This window comes from Egretta garzetta, unplaced genomic scaffold (genome assembly GCF_000687185.1).
Source record: "Egretta garzetta isolate BGI_Z169 unplaced genomic scaffold, ASM68718v1 scaffold204, whole genome shotgun sequence".
Lineage (NCBI taxonomy): Eukaryota > Metazoa > Chordata > Aves > Pelecaniformes > Ardeidae > Egretta > Egretta garzetta.
Genome location: NW_009259424.1, coordinates 1,431,040 through 1,451,948, shown reverse-complemented (window position 1 = coordinate 1,451,948; position 20,909 = coordinate 1,431,040). Strand labels below are relative to the sequence as shown.

At 39.9% G+C, this 20,909-nt stretch overlaps 2 protein-coding genes across 2 annotated transcripts in view; one reads left to right on the top strand and one right to left on the bottom strand.

Annotated features, from left to right (window-relative positions):
- Positions 1-20,909, bottom strand: part of CTNNA3 (catenin alpha 3) — a 505,586-nt gene that overhangs the window by 262,185 nt on the left and 222,492 nt on the right. The window lies entirely within an intron of this gene.
- LRRTM3 (leucine rich repeat transmembrane neuronal 3) overlaps positions 5,250-20,909 on the top strand; it is an 88,674-nt gene continuing 73,014 nt past the window's right edge. Inside the window, exon 1 of the mRNA XM_035892554.1 lies at positions 5,250-6,860. Within this exon, the coding sequence (XP_035748447.1) occupies positions 5,280-6,860 (1,581 nt within the window). The 5' untranslated portion in view covers positions 5,250-5,279. The remainder of the gene's footprint in view (positions 6,861-20,909) is intronic.

Below are 20,909 nucleotides of genomic sequence, written 5' to 3'. Positions count from 1 at the left end.
TGCTTGCGTGTTCCTTGGCTCTGGCTTTCCCACACTTCCCTTTCCTTATGCCTGCCATTGGCAAATCCTGCATCCTGAGTTTCCCTCTGTCTTCCCACGCTTTGATATTTACACTGGGAGTTACACTCCCCCGGCTCTAATCTGATCCTCATGGAACAGCAGGTTCATTTAATCACTGGCTCAAAAATTGCAAACACATTTTATTAGACTTATCTACTCTTAATGATATAGTGATAGCACACTACAGTACCATTTAGAACAAGCTACTACTGCTAACGCAGCTGACTCCTAGTTTCTTCAGAGTGAAATAAAGTCAAGGGAAAGACATACATTGTCACTTCATAGACCCAAAAAGAACACGGTGCAGCGCTTGTTAACTATGGTTCCCCAAAGGGACGTGCCATTACACACACAAAGGCACTCCTAGACCCAGGAGCTCTATCTGTGAACAGAAAAATGCTGTATCCAGAAGTCTAAATTCTGAGGTTTGTGCATTAAGAACATAATACGCTGTGGCTAGAAAGGATCATACTGCTTTTCTGAATGGATCTCTTATAGAAGTAACAGAAATGGAAAATTTTAAAAAAATTATTTCCTTTTTTGTAACAACGTCATTAAACAAGAACTGCATTTTAAAGAGTGAGCATGCAGAGTCCTGAGGAAGGCTGATGAGACACGAGAGACAGAATAGGGGAAGGCTGATTTACATGGAATCCCGCCAGCACCTGGTAAGTGCTGGTTCCTTATGCTTTGGGAAGGATACATCTCTTCCCTGCAGCCCTCATCCCCGTTCTACTGGAGCCTGATAATTCTGTAATCTCTCCTTTTCAAATGTACTCGGCAAAGAGATGTACCTGGTCATTACAGGTGCCTCTCATAATGCTGAAAAAATGCAAGATTTGCCATTTCCCCTTTCCTCTGCAAAATGTTTCAATTCCAGACCAGCTCTGTGGAGGAACAGACTTTCACGGGGAATGTCATATTTTGACTGACCCTTTGCTATTTGGGCTGCAGTTCATGTTAAGCTTCCATAGGGAAATTGCAGCTAGGTACAGAGACCACAGCCAGAATGAATGGAAAAAGAAAATATACTAGAAATTAACTGCATAAACAAAACTAAAAACAAACATGAAATTAAATTAAAGCAAGTTACTGCAAAATCAGATAGTAGTGAATCCTATCTAGAAAAACTTCCAGGCAGAAAATCTATTGAAAGTTTAGTACCAAGAGAAAAACCTGGGCCATCACTACCTTGAGAGAGTGCATTATTTTGAAAAAACTCTGAATTTAATTTGTCTGTTGTGCTGATGAAGAAAACAATGTGTTCATCACAGCTCCACCCAACACATCGCTTTTCATCTGTAAGAATGTTAAGACATATTTAGCAACACATTTGTCAATGTATTTTCTGATGTATGTCGTTTCCCCCCTCTGAAAAAGCCCAGAAAAACAAATCAGAGCGATCATGGAGGCATACAATTCAAAACCAATTAGCTTCCCAGCTTATGTCTAAGGCTGATATCCCAAAACACAGACTGTGTGCGAGAGTGCACAAATACATGAAGTATTTCTCTTAAGAGTATCTGTCTTTGTAGAACTGCATAAAATGCTGTCTTTATAGGCAGAAGAGAAGGAATAACATTGTTTCTGAGTGCTAATATTCAGTCAGCATGAAGTCATTGAGACTTCCCACTTGCAGTTTTTATCAATGGCACAGAGCTGAACTTAAAATGCCCTCTGACTGCCACAACTACCCCGCAGAAGGAATACACACAAACTCCCGTGGGGTGCAAGTTAAATTCATACCAAGCCTTCAACAAACTCCTGGATTTTAGGCCCTCAGGTGTTGTGGTATTAGTTCTAATGAAAACTAGCTTATCCATAAGACAAGTTAACCGGTTTGGCCTTGAGGCTTTTTTCCTGGTTACCGGAGTTAAATGGTAATGCCACAGGTTTGCACAGATACATAAGGTGTAGTTGATGCAAAGGCAAAGGTTATACCACTTACAAAGGGTATCTTCTTATCTAAAATGCAGCATTAACTTAATTCTCTTTTTTTCATAGTTTAAAATATGGCCAGACTGGTCTGAAATTTTGCATGAAATGTTTTATACTGGGAGCAGCTTTATTTTCACAATTTGAAAAGGACCCATTCAGCTGTATGAAGATACAGAAATGTAATTTTTAAAAACTGTTTATCAGACACTGGCACTTTTCCTGCTTGTGTAATTCAAAAAGGATCTCAGTAAAGAAAATTGAATTTGGCAATCCATTAACATAGATTTGATGCTCTCTCTGTTCATCTCTTGATGTCTCACCCCTTTCAGAAAAATGAAGATAACTCATGGTAAAAGAGTAGCTGTTCCCTCTTATTTGTCCAGAATCTTGGCAATTATTAAAACCCTGGAAACGCTACGGAAGCTCTGCTGACTCATGGTGGCAGACAAGTTACTTGTTAACTCCACCACGAAGATGGAGCAGGGAGAGAAAACAAAAGAAGAAAAAGCCAGAGAACAGGCAAAGTTTGGGGAGAAGGCTCAGACTGAGCTGGTACGCTGAGCAGCACCAACTCTTCAGGAGAAAGAATTTGCATGTTGTCTGAAGCTTTACCTGCTGTGTTTGAACCAGGTGAAGATTTACACCTAATTTCATGCCATCTAAGTTAAGGAACCTAACTGAGCTATTTCAATACAGAGTTTACTTGTCACAGGCATCCTCTACTGTCACCAGAGAAAGAGCGGCAGTTCTTTGCCAAGAGGCAAATTGGCTTACTGAAGGTCTGAATTGTCTCCTGAAGCTGCCAATCCTCCTCCATCAAGTACAGAGAGCCCCCAAGGCAGTGATGGAAAACCTGTAAGAGGCACACCAGGGCCGGCACGTGACACTCCTGTCACCAGAATGGCTCCCCAGACTATCCCACCTCCCAGTGCAGTCTGTGGGTTGTTGCTGGCTCCTCAAGCCTACAGGTCAGATTTGAGCCAGGAACAAGCTGTAGTAGAGAATAGAGATGGTGACGGCGACAGACATTAATGGAGGAATTAACCCTTTCCCTCTCCACAAATCTGACCCAAAGGGGAGAATTTTCACAGGATGTGCCTTGATACAGGTATGTATTTCTGACTCCTGACATGGAAGATGTTCACAGGTGTTAGCCAGGGGCGACTGTGCTCCTAATTTAGGCACTATAGATAGGTGCGTTAATACTAGCGGGATTACTCTAAGCCTGAAGTCATTCACAGACTAAGTACTAGGCAATGTTGGCATTTTAATGCATGGAAAATTTCAGGTTTCACCTCATTTTAAGTTCTCCTCTGCTCACAGCAATGAATAATAAGGGAAAAGTCAAAGCACATTATTCCAGGGGGTAAGGATTCTGCCTCAGAAAGGAAAAGCAGTTCTCAGAGCTGTCTGGTTGCATTTGAGGGACTGTAATCTGTACTCCTCTCTTAACAAGCAGCACACTTCTCTTCAGGCTCTAGCCTATTCTTGCACGACAAAGAGCCATGATTTTACACTTCCCCACCATCATCTCTGACCACGTATTTCTTGGTGAAGGAAGACCGCCAGCACGGTGCATTAGCTGTAATGCCATCCTACTTTTGCTCTGCCCAGATAAGAGGGTACGTCCTTTCTCTACAGCATGCAGGAAAGAAAGGCAGAGTAAGAGAAGAGGAAAAGGCTCTTTTTGTGGTATGTAAGGACTGCCCAGAGTCACGCATCTAAAAAAACTTCTGCATATTGTACCTTCGCATAAAATCCTGCCCATGTCATAAGTTACAGTAAAAACAGTTCACCTGATTAAGGTACTACACCAAGTTGCTTAGTCCCTGTATTGCGAGGGTTATGGAAGCCTGTGTTTGAAGTGTTAGTGTTGTGGAACGAAGTGACAGCAAGTTGGGAAATAAATGAGCACAATACTCTCTCCCAACCTCCTGGCACTGTGCCTTTTAACAGAGAAGAAAAAAGCAAAAAGGCAAAATGTCAGCTCCAAAACATTTTTCATGTTGTAAAATATAGTGTCCCCACTGAAACGCTTGATAAGAGACACACTGAGGGGGGTGATACTTCACTAAAAAATAGTGAGTTATTGCAAAAAGGTCATATGAACACATGTCTAATGCAGTAAGGAAAAAAAAAAAAAACCCTTAGGACCAAAAATTTGTATCTATGTCCTACAAATGTCATGTTAGCCCCTCAGACAAAAGTCTCAGCAGCGCACGCTAAGCTATTAAGTTCAAGGATGCAAACCAGCTTTCAGAAACAGCAAAAGAGACTAAGAGGATTTGGCTATTTCAGCACACCTCGCTAGTTTACATTGAAGCTGACCACCCTGCTCCTATTAGTCACTCCGCACAATCACTCTTTTCCCAGCAGAGCTTACTCATTTGCAAGATAAAAGGAAGACATTTCTGCACATGCCCATAATATTCTTCACCACTGGGGGCAGCTTTACATAAGACCGCATTCGCCGAAACCAAAGCAACAGTCGGACGGAGCTTTCAGAATGACAGTATGCAGAAGTGAGCAGAGCTTATTCATTGTACGGGCTTATTCTACCTTCTGTGCTACAAAGCAGCTTCCTAGCCGGATCGGGTACTAAGTAAGGGAACTGCTGTGCTATGGAATACAGATGTGTGAATTCAGATAGCTAAACGGTGCTTGGAGGAATCTAACATGCTTTCCTGTACAGAGAAATTTTAAAAGCCAGGTTCCTAACTATAAAGATGCAAAAACGTAATATCCATGAAGATCCTATTACCTAGGAAGAATTTAACATTTTTCTGCGAATGCTGTGTTGGGATTGATTTATTCTTGGAGTGTTCTGCATGGCTGGCAAAGAATAATGTTCCAAAATCGGTCCATCTCCCAAGGGGTCCAATTTTTCTTCCTGGGTGTCAGCGAGCCCTGACTCACTACAGTGCAGCTGACAGGGGCTGCCATGCTTGTGGCACACTAAGCAAAAAACAAAAGACCTAAGGACGACCTTTGAACAACACAAAGGATGGGTATGTTTTTTATGTTATTTTTTTTAATGTATAGTTCATAGCCACTGCATAGCCTGTGCTTTAATTACTCCATAGACTTACCTGAATGTGATTTGTTACTACAGTTAAATTGCTTAGGGATTACACCTTTTACCCAACTGTTTTTCAGTATTTATATAAAGGCATTCTTTAAAAAAAATCTGAGTAAAGAAAACAATGTGAAAAGTAGTTTGAGTCGAGCTAGGGATTTTTAAATGATTGTTGAAATAAAAGATTTTAGCATGATTGAAAGAAATGACTGATGTGTGGGGGGATAACTTTTCTAAGTTGTTTTTATTTCCAGGTTTCAATGTAATTAGGCTACTGAGCGGATCAGCTGTAGCTCTGGTAATAGCCCCTACTGTATTACTGACAATGCTTTCTTCTGCTGAACGAGGATGCCCTAAGGGCTGTAGGTGTGAAGGCAAAATGGTATATTGTGAATCTCAGAAATTGCAGGAGATTCCCTCAAGTATATCTGCTGGTTGTTTAGGTTTGTCCCTTCGATATAACAGCCTCCAAAAACTAAAATACAATCAATTTAAAGGTCTTAATCAACTCACCTGGCTCTATTTAGACCATAACCACATCAGCAATATTGACGAAAATGCTTTCAATGGAATACGCAGACTAAAAGAGTTGATCTTGAGTTCCAACAGAATCTCCTATTTTCTTAATAATACCTTCAGACCTGTGACAAATCTCCGGAATTTGGATCTGTCATACAATCAGCTGCAGTCTCTGGGATCTGAACAGTTCAGGGGCTTAAGGAAGCTGCTGAGTTTACATTTGCGGTCCAATTCCCTAAGAACCATCCCTGTTCGAATATTTCAAGATTGTAGGAACCTTGAACTGTTGGACCTGGGTTATAATCGCATCCGAAGTTTAGCAAGGAATGTCTTTGCAGGCATGATCAGACTGAAAGAGCTTCACCTGGAGCACAATCAATTTTCTAAGCTCAACCTGGCACTTTTTCCAAGGCTAGTCAGCCTTCAAAACCTTTATTTACAGTGGAATAAAATCAGTGTGATAGGACAAACTATGTCCTGGACCTGGAGCTCATTACAAAGACTTGATTTATCTGGCAATGAAATAGAAGCTTTCAGTGGACCGAGTGTTTTTCAGTGTGTGCCCAATTTACAGCGCCTCAACCTGGATTCAAACAAGCTCACATTTATTGGTCAAGAAATTTTGGATTCTTGGATATCCCTCAATGACATCAGCCTTGCCGGGAATATCTGGGAATGCAGCAGAAACATTTGCTCTCTGGTAAACTGGCTTAAAAGTTTTAAAGGGCTGAGGGAAAATACAATCATTTGTGCCAGCCCCAAAGAGCTGCAAGGGGTGAATGTTATCGATGCAGTGAAAAACTACAGCATCTGTAGCAAAAGTACCACGGAAAGGTTTGAATTAGCACGAGCTCTCCCAAAGCCAACGTTTAAACCAAAACTCACCAGGCCTAAACATGACAGCAAGCCCCCTCTGCCCCCAACTATTGGAGCCACTGAATCGAGCTCCGAACCTGAGCACGACACAGAACACATCTCCTTCCATAAAATCATAGCAGGCAGCGTGGCCCTTTTCTTGTCTGTGCTTGTGATCCTGCTGGTAATCTATGTGTCATGGAAGCGTTACCCAGCCAGTATGAAGCAGCTGCAGCAGCGCTCTCTCATGCGAAGGCACAGGAAAAAGAAGAGACAGTCGCTGAAGCAAATGACTCCAAGCACACAGGAATTTTATGTAGATTACAAACCTACCAACACTGAAACCAGTGAGATGCTGCTGAATGGAACAGGACCCTGCACGTATAACAAGTCAGGCTCCAGGGAATGTGAGGTATGAACCATTGTGATAAAAGAGCTTTTAAAAGCTGGGAAATAGTGGTGCTTTATTGAACTCTAGGGACTATAAAGGGAACGTTTTTCTCACTTTTCTGGCACAGCTCTTCCATGTCACTTTTTTGTACATTCATAATACTGGTCATTTTACTCTCGTGCATAATCAACTCATTGAAATTTAAATACCACAATCAATGTGAAGCCTGAGCTCTGGTTTAATACAATACCTATTGTACAAACCCTCTATTGATTTCATTAAAGTCTCTCTTGTTTTTAAATAGAAAACTTCTTTCATAAGTAATCCACTGCACCTGCAGCGACTGTGCCTCTGTTTAGGGAGAAAAATGACAACAATGAAAAAAAAAAAAAATCAAACTCAGCTTCCCCCTTATCCCCCCCCTCCCCCCCAACCTAACCCCAGCCCTTGCTCTGAAACTCACTTTTTGAGCCAAGAAAGAGCTAAAGACCCAGGTACTGTAGCATTATACAAATTCTGAGTTGTCTGAGGAGAGAGGTGGTGCAGGAACAGCTGTGAAAGAATGCCTGATTTCTCCCCAACACAAGACATAATAAAAAGCCAGTGGGGAGTTAAAGCACTGTCTTAGGACAGAGGTATCACACCAAAAGCAAAGCAGAGGGAAATCCAGGCTTAATAAATGCTTTAAAATAAAAATGTACAATGGGATTTACTGTACTGCATTATAATACAGTGTTTCTAGGGCTGATGATTATTAATTGAAACCTGTTTATGTGGCTTCATACAAAAGGTGCCAGTGTTTATCCCGTACATCCAGTTGCCTTTCAGAAAGTAATCAAAAGGCATTCATTAAATGAGGAGCAGAAATTCCTTATTGATGCAATTAGAGGAACTCAAATGTGCAGCAGCAAAAGCAAGACCACTTCCTGCACACATTTGCTTCAGCACTCATTAGAAATTCTCTTTTCAAGACTGTCAAAGACAATAATGTAGCTGAGGAAACCATTAAATCTGTCATTTTCTTCTATTTCTTTTAATTTGCTGAGATGGGCTTCTTAGGGTTTTGTGATGTGTTTTCCACACTGTCCCTCTAATAGCTAAATAAAGCTTCATTACTTACAAAGCCAAACAGTGTACATTTTAGAAATACTACAACTGCAAAGGGCTTTCAGAGAAAATTGGTTACTCGCTGATTGGAGAAGAGTGCATCCAAAAATCCTTAAAGAAACCAGATACAAATTGGTTTTCTCTCCTAGCAAAACCCTAATGACATTACAAGAATTCACAGATACTCATTTTTAATGTGTAGTCATTCATCAGTGGTTCTGGACAAAATACCCATTCGTAACCCAGCTAAATCCCTGCCCTCCCTCTCCCAAAGTCATGTATTTTTGTTGGTAGCAGAAGAATATAACATCCCCCATATTTCCAAATACATCATACCTCCTATTCTGATTACTGGGGGCTCCCGGTGGGGGGGGGGGGGGGGGGGGGAGGGGGCGGGAAATCATTCTTGAAATAATACAGCAGCACCTCTATCAAAGCAAGTCAGTAATTTAATTATCTCTATTTTGTTACTTGATTTGGCTTAGTAAACTGCATGTCTTCAATCACTTGGGAGGGAATGTTTCTACAAAGCAGTTTCACTGCAGCAGATTAGAAAAAACAAAACCTTAACAGAATGTTCTCCTGAATTTTTACTGGAAAAAAAAAAAACTAATCACAGCCAATCACCTTGAGATACGCTCAATACAATGAAAACAAAGCTAGAAAGCATCTCTTAAACAGAACTAATACACTTGAAGTGGTTTTACTTTGCTTTTTTTTTTCCACATAGTGAAACCGTTCTCATTTTCAAGGACTGTAGTGAGGAAATATCCAAGAGTGGAAGCTTGAGACTACACTGAACCCTGCAACACTGAGACCCCAGTTTACTGAGTACAAAGAGGATCCCACACAATTACTAATGCAACTGCTTGAGACGCTTTAGCAGCACTGAGCAGACTGTGATTTTTAACCTGAGTTATACCTTGAAAGTTGCTATTAAAAAGGCAGTACACGTTGAATTATCTTAGCTATTATGGGATTCGGTTTTCTACCACCAGGTCTTGGTCATCTCTGTACTGAAGGATTAGAGTTTGCTGTAAACTTTGTGTTAAGAACCATCTCTGTACTTCTACAGGCTTTAATGTCTGCAGTGGTGACTAATATTAGGCACAGCCAAAACAAGAAAGATTTGGCCCAAAACATACGTTCATTTATACATATACACACACACATTATAAAAAAATGTATATCAAAGAAAATTTTGCTGTTTTGGGGGGGGAGTGCTAACTGCAATCAGAAAATAATTTCATACTATTAATTTAGAATTTTTGCTATTAGAAAATATTCAATACATCTTCTAAAACTTCTTAACGGACTGTGATTGTCAATGAGTTCTGTGTAACTGAGTTTGACTTTATATGCTTCCTTTTATGTTTCTTTAATGCCTTGTTCTAACCATAACAATTCCCAGAAAGAACCAATCCATAACCTCCTGCAGAAAGCAATACCTGTAAAATTATCACTAGCTCCCTTTGAAAAAAATATTTAATTATGGATGTGAAAAAGAAAATAAGGCCAATATGTCATTAATCATAGATGGCGAACAAAAATGATAATGAAAATTCAGCATGTCTATATTCAAGCACAGACATGCTCAGATCAACTAATGCATTTATTGCCTGAAAAACTAGGGATTCACTTTTCATGAATTTCCAAACACGTCCCAAATGCAGATGAATGTGCAATTGCTGCTATAGCCACCGATAATGAAACCGTTGCCTGATTACACAAACCCAGATGCCCAGGGTAACTCTGAACCTCCTTCTTGCACAGCCTGAGGCCTGCAAGCTGGCTTGTTAAATCCCACTCTAGTGGCTATGGCTTAGAAAACATTTTAAACCAGCTTCCCAGCATGTTAAAACACATGACAAACCCCATGCTTTCATCTGTGCAAAGACTGTATGAACTAAGCTGAACTTGGTCTCACCACTGTCAAATTAAAAACTGTAGAAGTGACTTGTTTTGGGTGGCTAGGCCACCAGAGTCACAAATTCTAATAATCTCGTAGTAAAAAAAAACTGGTCTTAGCTGAGCAACTTTCAGTCCCTGTGAAAGGCTGCCCCTTCCCTGAATACAAATGAAGTGTTAAAGCCTCAAGGATTCCAGGGGAGAAATTTCTCCTTTGCTTCTTTCCAGCTTGGCCAGCAGGTATCTAGAATTCTGATCCCACTTTGTCTTGGGTTTTGAATATTTTGGTGCCCGTCTTCTCACAAAACTGTTGAAACCTTGCTGGGATGATGCCGAGGAATCCTTAGAGGATGTGCAACAGCTCTGATGGCTCTTTACAGACCCCTAAGCCTTCACACAAGTATTTTAGGCACCAAGCTGAGGAAGGAGATGTGATCAAGTGCCTCCAATGACCTGGCTATCCCTTAATGGATCTGATGCTGCCTACATATTCCAGGTTTAGGAGAGTAACAGTGCATTTTGAAGGTGTCTGGGGTTTGTTTTGTTGTGGGTTTTGGTCTTTTTAATCAACTTTTATTCCTTCTCCTGAGTCATATATAGTGTTTTGGGGCTACTGCTCGAAGACCAGGGCTTTTCAAGCCACAGACAAAATGCAGTACTCTTCCACACCCATTTTAATTTTCAGTGGTTTTGCAGTCTACATTTAAACAGTGTGGACACAAATGTTAGGTGGAACCACCAAACAAGACTCTTTCATCCCAAAAATCTTAAAAGAAGTCAGGACTTCCTCTGCTAGCCACTGTACAAACACCTTCCAACAATCTCTTCCATTAAATGTTTAGAAGGAATGTTAAGAAGACACACAAAGATGGCAAAAAAACCATGACAGATTTGAGGTGATTTGCTCGAGATCACACACCAAGGGAGTATGGGGAATATAATCCAGCCTCCTCACACCAAGACATCCCCTAGCCAGTGGACTACTTGGCCTCCCAACTAAGAGACCTAGCTCCTGGAATATTCAAGTGCTATTTCAGAATAATAAACCACACAGAATGTACGTCTTTGGAAAAAGAAAATAACTAAAGTACTAAGCAAATTGAAGGAGACTGGTGATGTTCATTCACTGTGTTGAGATTACCTCCAGCAATTGCAGAGTAAGAGAATAATAATGAGAACAAGTGGCTTGAGTATAATGAACACAAGCTCCTCTGCTGGCTGGTAGGTTTTCATTACTCACTATCTGCGCTCACACAGTCATCACAGCTTAAGGTTTGGCAATGCTCTTTTTTTATTATTATGAAATAGTGAACCCTGATAGAAAACTCAATTGCAAAATGAACATAAACGTACAATACTCCTGCAAACACAATTAGAAATTTTCAGTCTGCTGCAAGCTAATGGTCTTTGCTGTCAGCCACTCAACTCTAGATAAATAATCTCTTGGATGAATTTCTGTGGAACAATAGTGACATCCAGTGGGTAGTCAGTTTAATCACAGGTATCTATTGTCTATATCCATTCACATACAGATGTGTTTGCCTTTTTACTTTGTATTTTTCCATATCACATGATAGTAGCATCAAATCCTTTCAGCACACTTAAGCATTCAACTGTATTTTAACTTCATCTCTGTGTATAGGACTCATAACCTGAATGTAGTGAATGAGTGGAGAAAAGAAGCGTAGATGAATGCCAGCAAGAAATGGTCTATCCAGTGTGTAAGTCACTACTGTGAGTAAAAGGCAAGAAGCAAAAAATAAATAAGCAAAGACAAAAATTTGTGGCCACTGATTTAGAACTTATTACTTATAAAACACCACTAAGTGACTTTAAGATATAAAATAAACTCAGACTATGAACAATTCATTCAACTTCCTAACAACAGAAGATTAAAAAAAAAAAAATAAAAAAAATGGAGTTTATTTTTACAGTAATGAGAGAAAGATATTATTAGACATCAAAAGGAAGGGCACTCACCACCTGGGAACAAGTTAAAGTAACAGCTTCATCTTGAAAACACACAATGTCCAAAAGGGACAAGAGGCAAATAATAAAAGATCAAATTCACAATCAATAAGAGCCAAGCAATGGGAACTCCCCAGTGACATGAGTTTGCAGCATATTTACTTGGGCAGAGGTTGCATGTTTTGCAGGAACTGCTTTAGGCCTCAGAGTAACTCCATGCCAACATTACTGGCAGAATTTTAAACCACAGTGAATGACATGAGCCAACGAAAGCAGGATTATAGTTCTGTCGATAACAAACATTTTCCTTTCCCTTAAGAAGATGCACAAGAACTCATTTCATTCCCCACTGAATGAAATACAGACATATTTATAACTTTTTATGTACTTAGGTGTGTTTGGAGGTCACCGACCAGTCCATGACATGTAGCCTTGAATTTCATCCCTAGCTGGGCTTTCTAGAAAGGTGTTATCACAGTGGTACAGTAGAGGGTTTTGATGTGATCCTCAGGGTTACAGCCAAACTATTTCTTGGCATAACGGTGAACGGAACACAGTAGGGCGCAAAAGTAGTAAAAAGTGACTGTGTTCAACAGCTATGAACAGATCACCAAGGAGGCTGGAAAGTAATAAAAAGGAGTTTATTCAAGACACTCTGGGATGGCTAGCTGTGAGTTGATGGCCAACATTTTACCTACCAGAGAAACTGCAAATCTCATTTAGAACGAGCGCAAACACCATAAAAGCAATAATGAAGAATCACAGAATGTTTGGGGTTGGAAGGGACCCCTAGAGGTCATCTAGTCCAACCCCCCTGCAGGAGCAGGGACACCGCTAACTAGATCAGGTTGCTCACAGCCCCGTCCAACCTGGCCTTGAATGCTTCCAGGGATGGGGCCTCCACTACCTCTCTGGGCAACCTGTTCCAGTGTTTCACCACCCTCATTGTAAAGAACTTCTTCCTTATATCTAGTCTAAACCTACCCTGGTTTAGTTTAAAACCATTTGCAAGTAGTAGGCAGTATCTTTTATGTGACCAACCCATCACAGAAATTGCATCTCCCCACAGTTCTTGTCTTGCTCACTTTGTCGGGCTATCATGACCATTAGCATGCTAATGTAAGAATGAGCAGTGTTTACTGAGATAGGACAAAAGGGCAGTTAATCCCTATTTATTAACTTTTTCTTTCTAAACAGCTTGAGGAAACTTATTGACATTGTTACAGGAAATATTTTATATTCATGTGAAAAATCACAAGTTTAAGATTCTTCATTACTGAAAACAACCAAACCCTTTAACAAAACAAAATATTTCATTCTTTACTTACAGTTTCTTACTGTTTCTCACAAACTCTTTTGCTTGCCAAGAAGAAACTGAATGACTGGAGATGTAATCTCAAAAAAAAAGCTCTGAAAAAAGCCCTTAAATGTGTCGTCTTATCCACTAAAACTATTCCCTTCCTATGTTCCTGTGCAACTAACACATTGCCTATGTGTCACAGCTTACACTCTTGACTGAATGTCAAATTTCTATTTCTTCAACATTAGCAGTAGCACTGAGATCATGTAGGACTTTCGTAATTACAGTTCAACCTTGCAAAAAAGTGGTTTGTGGCAGCACAGCCAGACTACTAATACCGCAAAAGGACATATGAAAATAAAACATCCTAAAAACTCATCTACTCACGCTCCAAACAAGGACACAAATGCATTACAAGGTTTATTGCTTCACTACACCATTGAGAAAATCATCTGCCCACTTCTGTGTGCAAATCCTTTTCTTCTTCAAACTAAAAAACCATTTAACTAGCCAGGTCTCTCAGGAACCTAATTGCTGAATGCTGAAAGAAAAAACCTAAACACGCTGATATTGGCAGCAGCCTGCAGAAGTTGCCATCATGAACTCAGTTTTATTGGTTATTCTCGCTTGAAATCAAGCAGTACCTCCTATACTTGTCATGAATTACACCTGCACTAGATCCCGCAGTGTGATGTACTAACTAAAACGCTGCAATTTTTATGGGCACTTCTGCTCATGTCCATAGTTATACAGAGAGATGGAAAACAGAAAAGAATCAGGGAAAGGACTGCATATGGCTTACAGTGCTAATAAAAAGTTAGGAAAGATCACACAGCTTTTCCACAAGTTAAACAATTGGGTTTAAAAGAGATAAATTCACATTCTAAAGCAAAACTGGAATGTTAAATAAATGTTCATTTCTTGAAAGTATTTTAAACATTTTCTTTTTTTTTTTTAATTGCTACTGTCTGGTTCAGGGCATCTTTGAACATCAAACAAAACTTCTCTTATTTCACACCTAACTTAATAAGAGGGAGAAAATACCTTCTTACATTATAAGACACCTTTTTATGAAGCTGTGGGGCTGAGCTGATATGGGAATAATCAAAATGTATTTCATCTTAGTATTTTGCTGTTTCTTGTATGATTATTTTCAACAGCCGTAGCTATGATATGACACTGCTAACTGGTAACATGTGCATTACTCCAGCTGAGTATATTCTCCTGGTGCTTCATGTCAAATCATGGGGTTTGTTGTTTGGTCTTACATGCGCCCTTTATGGCCAGGAACAACTTCCCAATTGTTTGAATACCAGTTCTTTAACTAATATCTATAATAGGTGGTGCTGTAGAACTCCTGGTTCTGATTTTAAATCAGGCACTTATATTTTCCACTTCCTTAAGGGTTGCAGAACTCACAAATCAACTTCAGAATAACGTAAGGAGATTACCACCCCCTTCCTGGTTCAGCTGTAACTCAGGGGAGAAAACGTGCACAAAATGTTCAAAGGTACAAACCAAGATCCCCAGTGGAAGCTGGGCATCCTGACTGCCTTTGTCATTCTTCCCTTCATTGCCCTCCAGATTAAAAGTAGCTATAGATGAAGGAAACGTGAAGGCTGAACATATGTTTTGCTAGGGTGTAGCTAATAAGCAATAATAATACATTAGTCATACAATCTCTGAGCCGCTGAAAATACAACCGTCACAAACTGATTCCTTATTCCAAAATACAGACTTTATAATGTATATTCTTTTTTTTTTTTTTTTTTTTTTTTTAACCACACATTATGGAGCAGCATCTATTTGGCTTGTGGAAAGATGTGCAAAAGCCGCAGGTGATAAACGTATAAAAAAGGGAATACAGTTTACAAAATGCAAACTGGAGTCAAAGAGAAAACCACTTCAGACTTCATCCTAATCAGTGTTTTGTTACTAATTTTTCTGTTTCCTACAGATTAACCTGTTTATTTTAAAACAGACTATAGGAAATATTTTCAAAGCTGCAAATAGGAATTTAAACACCCAGCTCCCACCCACTTCTTGCAATAGTTGAGCACTTAACCTTTGCGACAGGACATTATCTCCTCTCCCCTTCTTCCCAGAATTTGAAATTTGAACAAGACTGTTTGTATGGTCTAATGAAGTGCTCTAACCAGCTTCATGAAGCTAGTCCAGAAAATTACCTTCCCAGAGACTTCGGCAAGTTTTCTTATAAGTGAAAGGAAGCAGTTGTGCCTCAGTGATGTGCAGATGGCAGCAGATGTATCTTACTAACATTGGGTGGAATACATATTGGAAAAGGGTACATACTGGGAAATGGCCTTCTGAACTACTACAACAGGGACGGCCACTAATTCCTGGCACACGGTTAGAATTAGCTGACCTCAGAAACAGAGTTACCTGTTTAAAAAACAGGTTCTGGAGTCTGTTTCTTCACCAGATGAGTTTATTCCTTACATTCCTCACTAGTAACAATCACAGCAACCTTGTACAAAAATACTTAGCCAAAGTTAGAGAAAAGGATCATCTTTTCCTCTTCAAAAAAAGAGTAACACCAAACAACCATTCCAGCGCATCAGAGCTTTGCTAGCAGTGCACAGTCACCTGTAATGTCACAGCATCAGCCTCCCAGCCGCCTGCAATACAAGTCATACCCTCAGAACAGCGCAGGCTTTGTTCTCCATTGCTTCCTACCAGCCAGCTTCTCCTGAATCACATTATTCTATCCAGAATATATACACATTGTGTATAACAGCCATTTCCAATTCAGAAATGAATGTCATGTGATGTTACACCGGCGCCTCACGGTGTAGTATACTTACCAACCACCTTCCACCAAAGGATCACAACAGACAGGGATAGAAACCCTTTTCCTGAGGCTAATTGTACCTATCACCAACAGTCTCTGTACTTTTGGGACTAAATGTTTAGTTTTCCCTACTTTCTTTTATCCTTAACAACAGTTTCCAGGCTACACTACTGATACGAAATGTGGGCCTGCAGCAAAAACTAGCAGTATCACTATATGAGCTCAGAATTTCCAATTACTAGCCCATAATTTGCCTAAAGAACAGATTTACTTCAAACATACATGATGCTGGATGGCATATTTCTATTCATCCCTAGTGATGCTGGCAACACAAAAATAATTTTTCTTAGTCAATCACAGAGAATATGGGGGAAAAATTTCTAACATCCTAAATCAGAATCCTGTATATTTAATCTTTATACCTTTGACATTTTGCATAAGTGGCTTCCTATTTTTAAGATACGTATGTTAAAAATAAACTGTTTGCCCCAGGGGAAGCAATAAACTTTGCGAGGCAGTCTGCACATAATTGCCAGTAACCAAGCTCTTTTCACTGAGAGTTTGAACTTACATCCAGTGTTTATTTTACAGCTTAAGGAAGCCCACAGTACACAGCTATGGCGTCTCAACATTCTCTTTACTTTTTTATTAATTTTTGCATATGACCTTTCTTAGGACTAACCTTGAAATATGTTCAAGTGAGAAGTTATTGCCGATGAGGCTGAGCAGAAGGCAGTAACACTGTGGGGGGAAAAGTGACTGCGAGTGGCAGGCAGTCGCCCTTAGTTTGCACGTACTGAAGTACAGCAGTAAGCACGGAGCTTTGTTCTTAGGAAAGCTTAATAAAGCACAGTAACTGAAACCATTATACGCATCCCTGGCTACCCAAAGGATGCAGGTTTGCCTGTAGCCATAGCGTATAATGGTAAGTTCTGGCGTGCACGAAATGTCTTGTAGCAGTATAAAAAGACTTGAAATCGTGACATAATAGATTGCATTCTCAAATCTGAAAGCGTGCTGTCTTTGGACTGTAACACTGTCCTAAATTAAAAACACTTACCTATCAGTAATAATAATAATAATAATAAGATGCATTTTTCCAAAGCCACAGAACTACTGATACATATGCTTTGGCTTCATGTATAAACTGACATGGCAAATTCTAAATTTAACAAAGCCAATTTCTTTTAAAGCTTCATCACACTAATTACATCCATCAAGTGTGTAAAATACATTTTGTCAGCTAAGAACAGAGGACTTCAATTAAATGTAAATCCTTATTCAGCACTCTAAGCTGTTAACGGCTCAAACTCATAAATGCGATGATGAAAAGAAAAGGCTCCTACATAGAGACTCTGTAGTGAGAATTTATTACAAGTACTCATTATTTCCACTTAGTTCATATATTTAAGAACGTGTCACATGTTTATGCCAACACTCCAATATCAACAGAAAAAGATAGCAAAATAATCTTGTTTGTGAATGTGCATGTATACATACTTGGGGCTTGGCAGTCATTTCCAAGAGATGGCCTCTTCCCCAACCTAGAGAGCTCCCAGGACAGCCAGCTCCAACCAGCTGGGATCTGCTGTCCATTCAAACTTCAAGACGCCTTCTGCGCTGAGCTTGCTATAGCTATTTGATAACTTTTTTGCACAGTCTCAGCAGCTCATTTGGAAAAAGTATTCCATATTCCCAAACCTTTCCTCAGCCATCCAGCAGCGTGGCTATCCAATACCGATAACAAAGTTCACCTGGCAGGTACCAAAATTCTGCCTCAGAATCAAAATAGAAGAGTCTGTCTTAAGCTGATAAGGCCTTAAGTAGGGGAGAGGAAATAGTCAAAATGGTATTCTAGGCTAACAGTCCAGCATTTTAATTTTTCAAGTAAGTAATACGAACACCAATGGCAGACTGCACAGCATGCCTGGGCTTACAGATTTTGGACAGATCGTCTATTTGAATTAATTCAGAAGAGCAATAGAAAGGTTTACAGAACCATGGGTGAACTACCACAGCGGGGTGGGGGGGAGACACGAGAGTCAGAGGAACATATCCCTGTTCTCCAAAACTTGCAAATTTCAATTTAGCAACATCAGGATTCATGAATTTCCATCTTTGTTGTAGATCAGGCTTACTTCTCATAGAAAGGAAAAGTATCATTATTTTGATTTCTGTTTCAGATTTCTCTCTCCCACTTCACTCCCTTTCTTTCCTCCCATATGGGCTCCTCCTCTCTTTTGATTATTTATTTCTCAGAAATAAAAACAGAATCCAAGGGCTACATAAGTGTACCAGATACCCCTGAATTTCTACCAAGTCCTGCCCCTGCAAAGCCTTGCTTACAAACACCCTCAGCTCCAACAGCAAGCAAGCTTTCAGCAACAAAGAAACCTTAGAGACATTTTCACAAGTTTTTAATTACTTCCCCCAGTAGACTCATTGATCAAATAACAAGTAAAATGAGATACAGGGATTTATGCTTAAATATTAAGAAAAAAAATAAAATGAAGTGGTTTTGAATACTTGTACCTTCTGCAGGAACCCTATCTTATCAATTTGAAGTGAAAATTAACACAATGTTCAAAAATTGATACGCGTGAGGAAACAAAAGTTATCTCAAGTTATAGGCCTTACTGTAACAGCATGCTGATTAGAGAGAAAGAATTGAAATTTTTGTATCAATGCTTTATTGGGGCACTCTATGGATATGACAGACAGGACATGGCCCTACAATGCAAAAAGCAAGCAGATTTGCCTAAGGTTAATTCCACACAAGCTTAATTATTAATTAATCGCTCCCAAATGCATTTTTTAAGGTACTTAAAAAGGCCTTTGCAAATAGAAGTACTCTGTTTATCGATAGGATAGTTTTCAAGGCTGACAGCTATGCTGCACTATATAGACAACATTTCTTCAGCTGATCTGGTTCATTAAAATGCATGGTTATAACAGGCTCTCTTAGAACTGCAGCTGAATAACCCAGGATCCCTTTTTTCTCAGTACCACAGAACACTTTGCGTCTATTTAATAGGGCTGTTTCAGGATTTAATCAAAGATTTCCAATCTATACTCTAGAACAAGGAGTCTTTCCCTTTTTAAAAGGTTTCACATAAACCACTCATTTTCAGAGATCCCTTCTGAATATCTGTAGCCTGTGCCCCTTACCTGCACCTTCATTCAATTTAATGCTTGTTTTGTACAATTTAATACTTTCCCTTCCACTTCCCTGCATCCCCAACACAAAGGAAAAACAAACAACACTAGCGCCTGTTCTTTCCAGCATAAATCTGTAAGCCCAATTTTGTTGAATGAATTCAGGAGAACGTATTAACAGCTTTGAAGGGGGAGGGTAACCAGGAGAACTGCAAAAGCTGATAGAAAACCTGTGCCAGGCAGAGGATGGAGCAGGATTGAAAGTGGGAATCCACCTGCTACGTAGCATTTGCTCGCACACTGCAGCGGTGCTGCATGCTAATGCGAGTAAGAGAAAGAAGGGGATTTGCAAAGGAATATTAACTTTGAAGATGTATAGGCATTAAACTGTTTGGAAAACAGCCTGGAATAAAAGAACACCTCAAAGTCAACCGCTCAAAACTAGCGGGCACTTGAAAACACAGCCCGCCCCCAATTTCTGTTTATAGATTGTAAAAATCACTGTGATAATTACAGGGCTCCTTTAGACAATAATGGTAAAAGACGTGGATACCTGAAAATGTGACCTTTTCAGTTCGATTTCAGTTCTGACTGTATCTGACTCAGTTCCTTCACGTGTTGGACCAGTTGGTCATTCACCCAGAGCTACTCTGGGTCATTTCTGCAGCACTCTAAAATGACCCTCTAATTCAGACCTCTAACTCAAGACCTCTAGTCGTATGCCTTGACTGGGTTGGCCTACGTATCTTTTCCCAGGCATACTGGAAACCTTCAGTAAGTTGTCAAACTTCTGTACCCTTCCAAGAAAGATTATGTATTAGGTCTCATCTGCTTCACGTTTAGCTGTCCCAACGAGCCTACAAAAAAATGTCTGTAAAGCTGTTCTCTAGGTGATATTTTCCTTTCTAATGGGCAAATTCAAGTAGATCTCTATGGTGCACCCTGCAAAGGGGCCCCTTACTGGCAAAACCATACCGAATGGGTGTTCAGGGCAGTCCAATTACCTTTGCAAATACCTTTAGATTCTTTTTATGCCACTTCAGCAACACAGCTCAGTGAAGTATCACTGAACATCCCTCTTCCACTGGTTTCATTCTGTTTAAGAGTTTGTTTAATGGACAAACCAGTGCACTTTCCAGGGTCTTCAACAGCAGCATTAGCTTTCTCAGGTTAACTGTCGGCTCAGATGTGTTATTTTTTTAGGAAGTGCTGTTTTGCTTGACAGTAGTAACACTGACTATAAGAACAACAGTACACAACAGCAATAGCTGTATGCTTTGCTATTCTATTAACGTTCCAGAAATCAAAGCTTGAAGAGCCTGTGGGAAAGAAGCCAGTGACCATTAACCTTCGCTTTATTTTAAGCTTTTATAATTTTAGGAGTTTAATTTCAGGCTTGTAGCCTTCAGGCTGCAGAGTTGAGGCTGAAGTAAATACAGCAAAGAAGCAAACGTGCGGCACAAGTTAAAAACCTCTTTTCCTGAGATACCTGGTCATCTCCACCAGCCCTAATGCAAAATTTATTTCAAGGCATTTAACAAAATTTTTCTCTACTTGGAGTAAATGTGACAGAGTTTTAATTTCAAATAGATGAGGGAGAGTATTTCAAAGCTTCACTGATAATCTAAGGTCTCTTCTCCCACGTAACAAGCAATAGGACAAGAGGAAAAGGCCTCAAATTACACCAGGGGAAATTTAGATTGGACATTAGGAAAAACTTCTTCACTGAAAGGGTTGTCAAGCATGGAATGTGCTGCCCAAGGAAGTGGTCAAGCCCCCATCCCTGGAGATATTTAAAAGATGCGTAGATGAGGTGCTT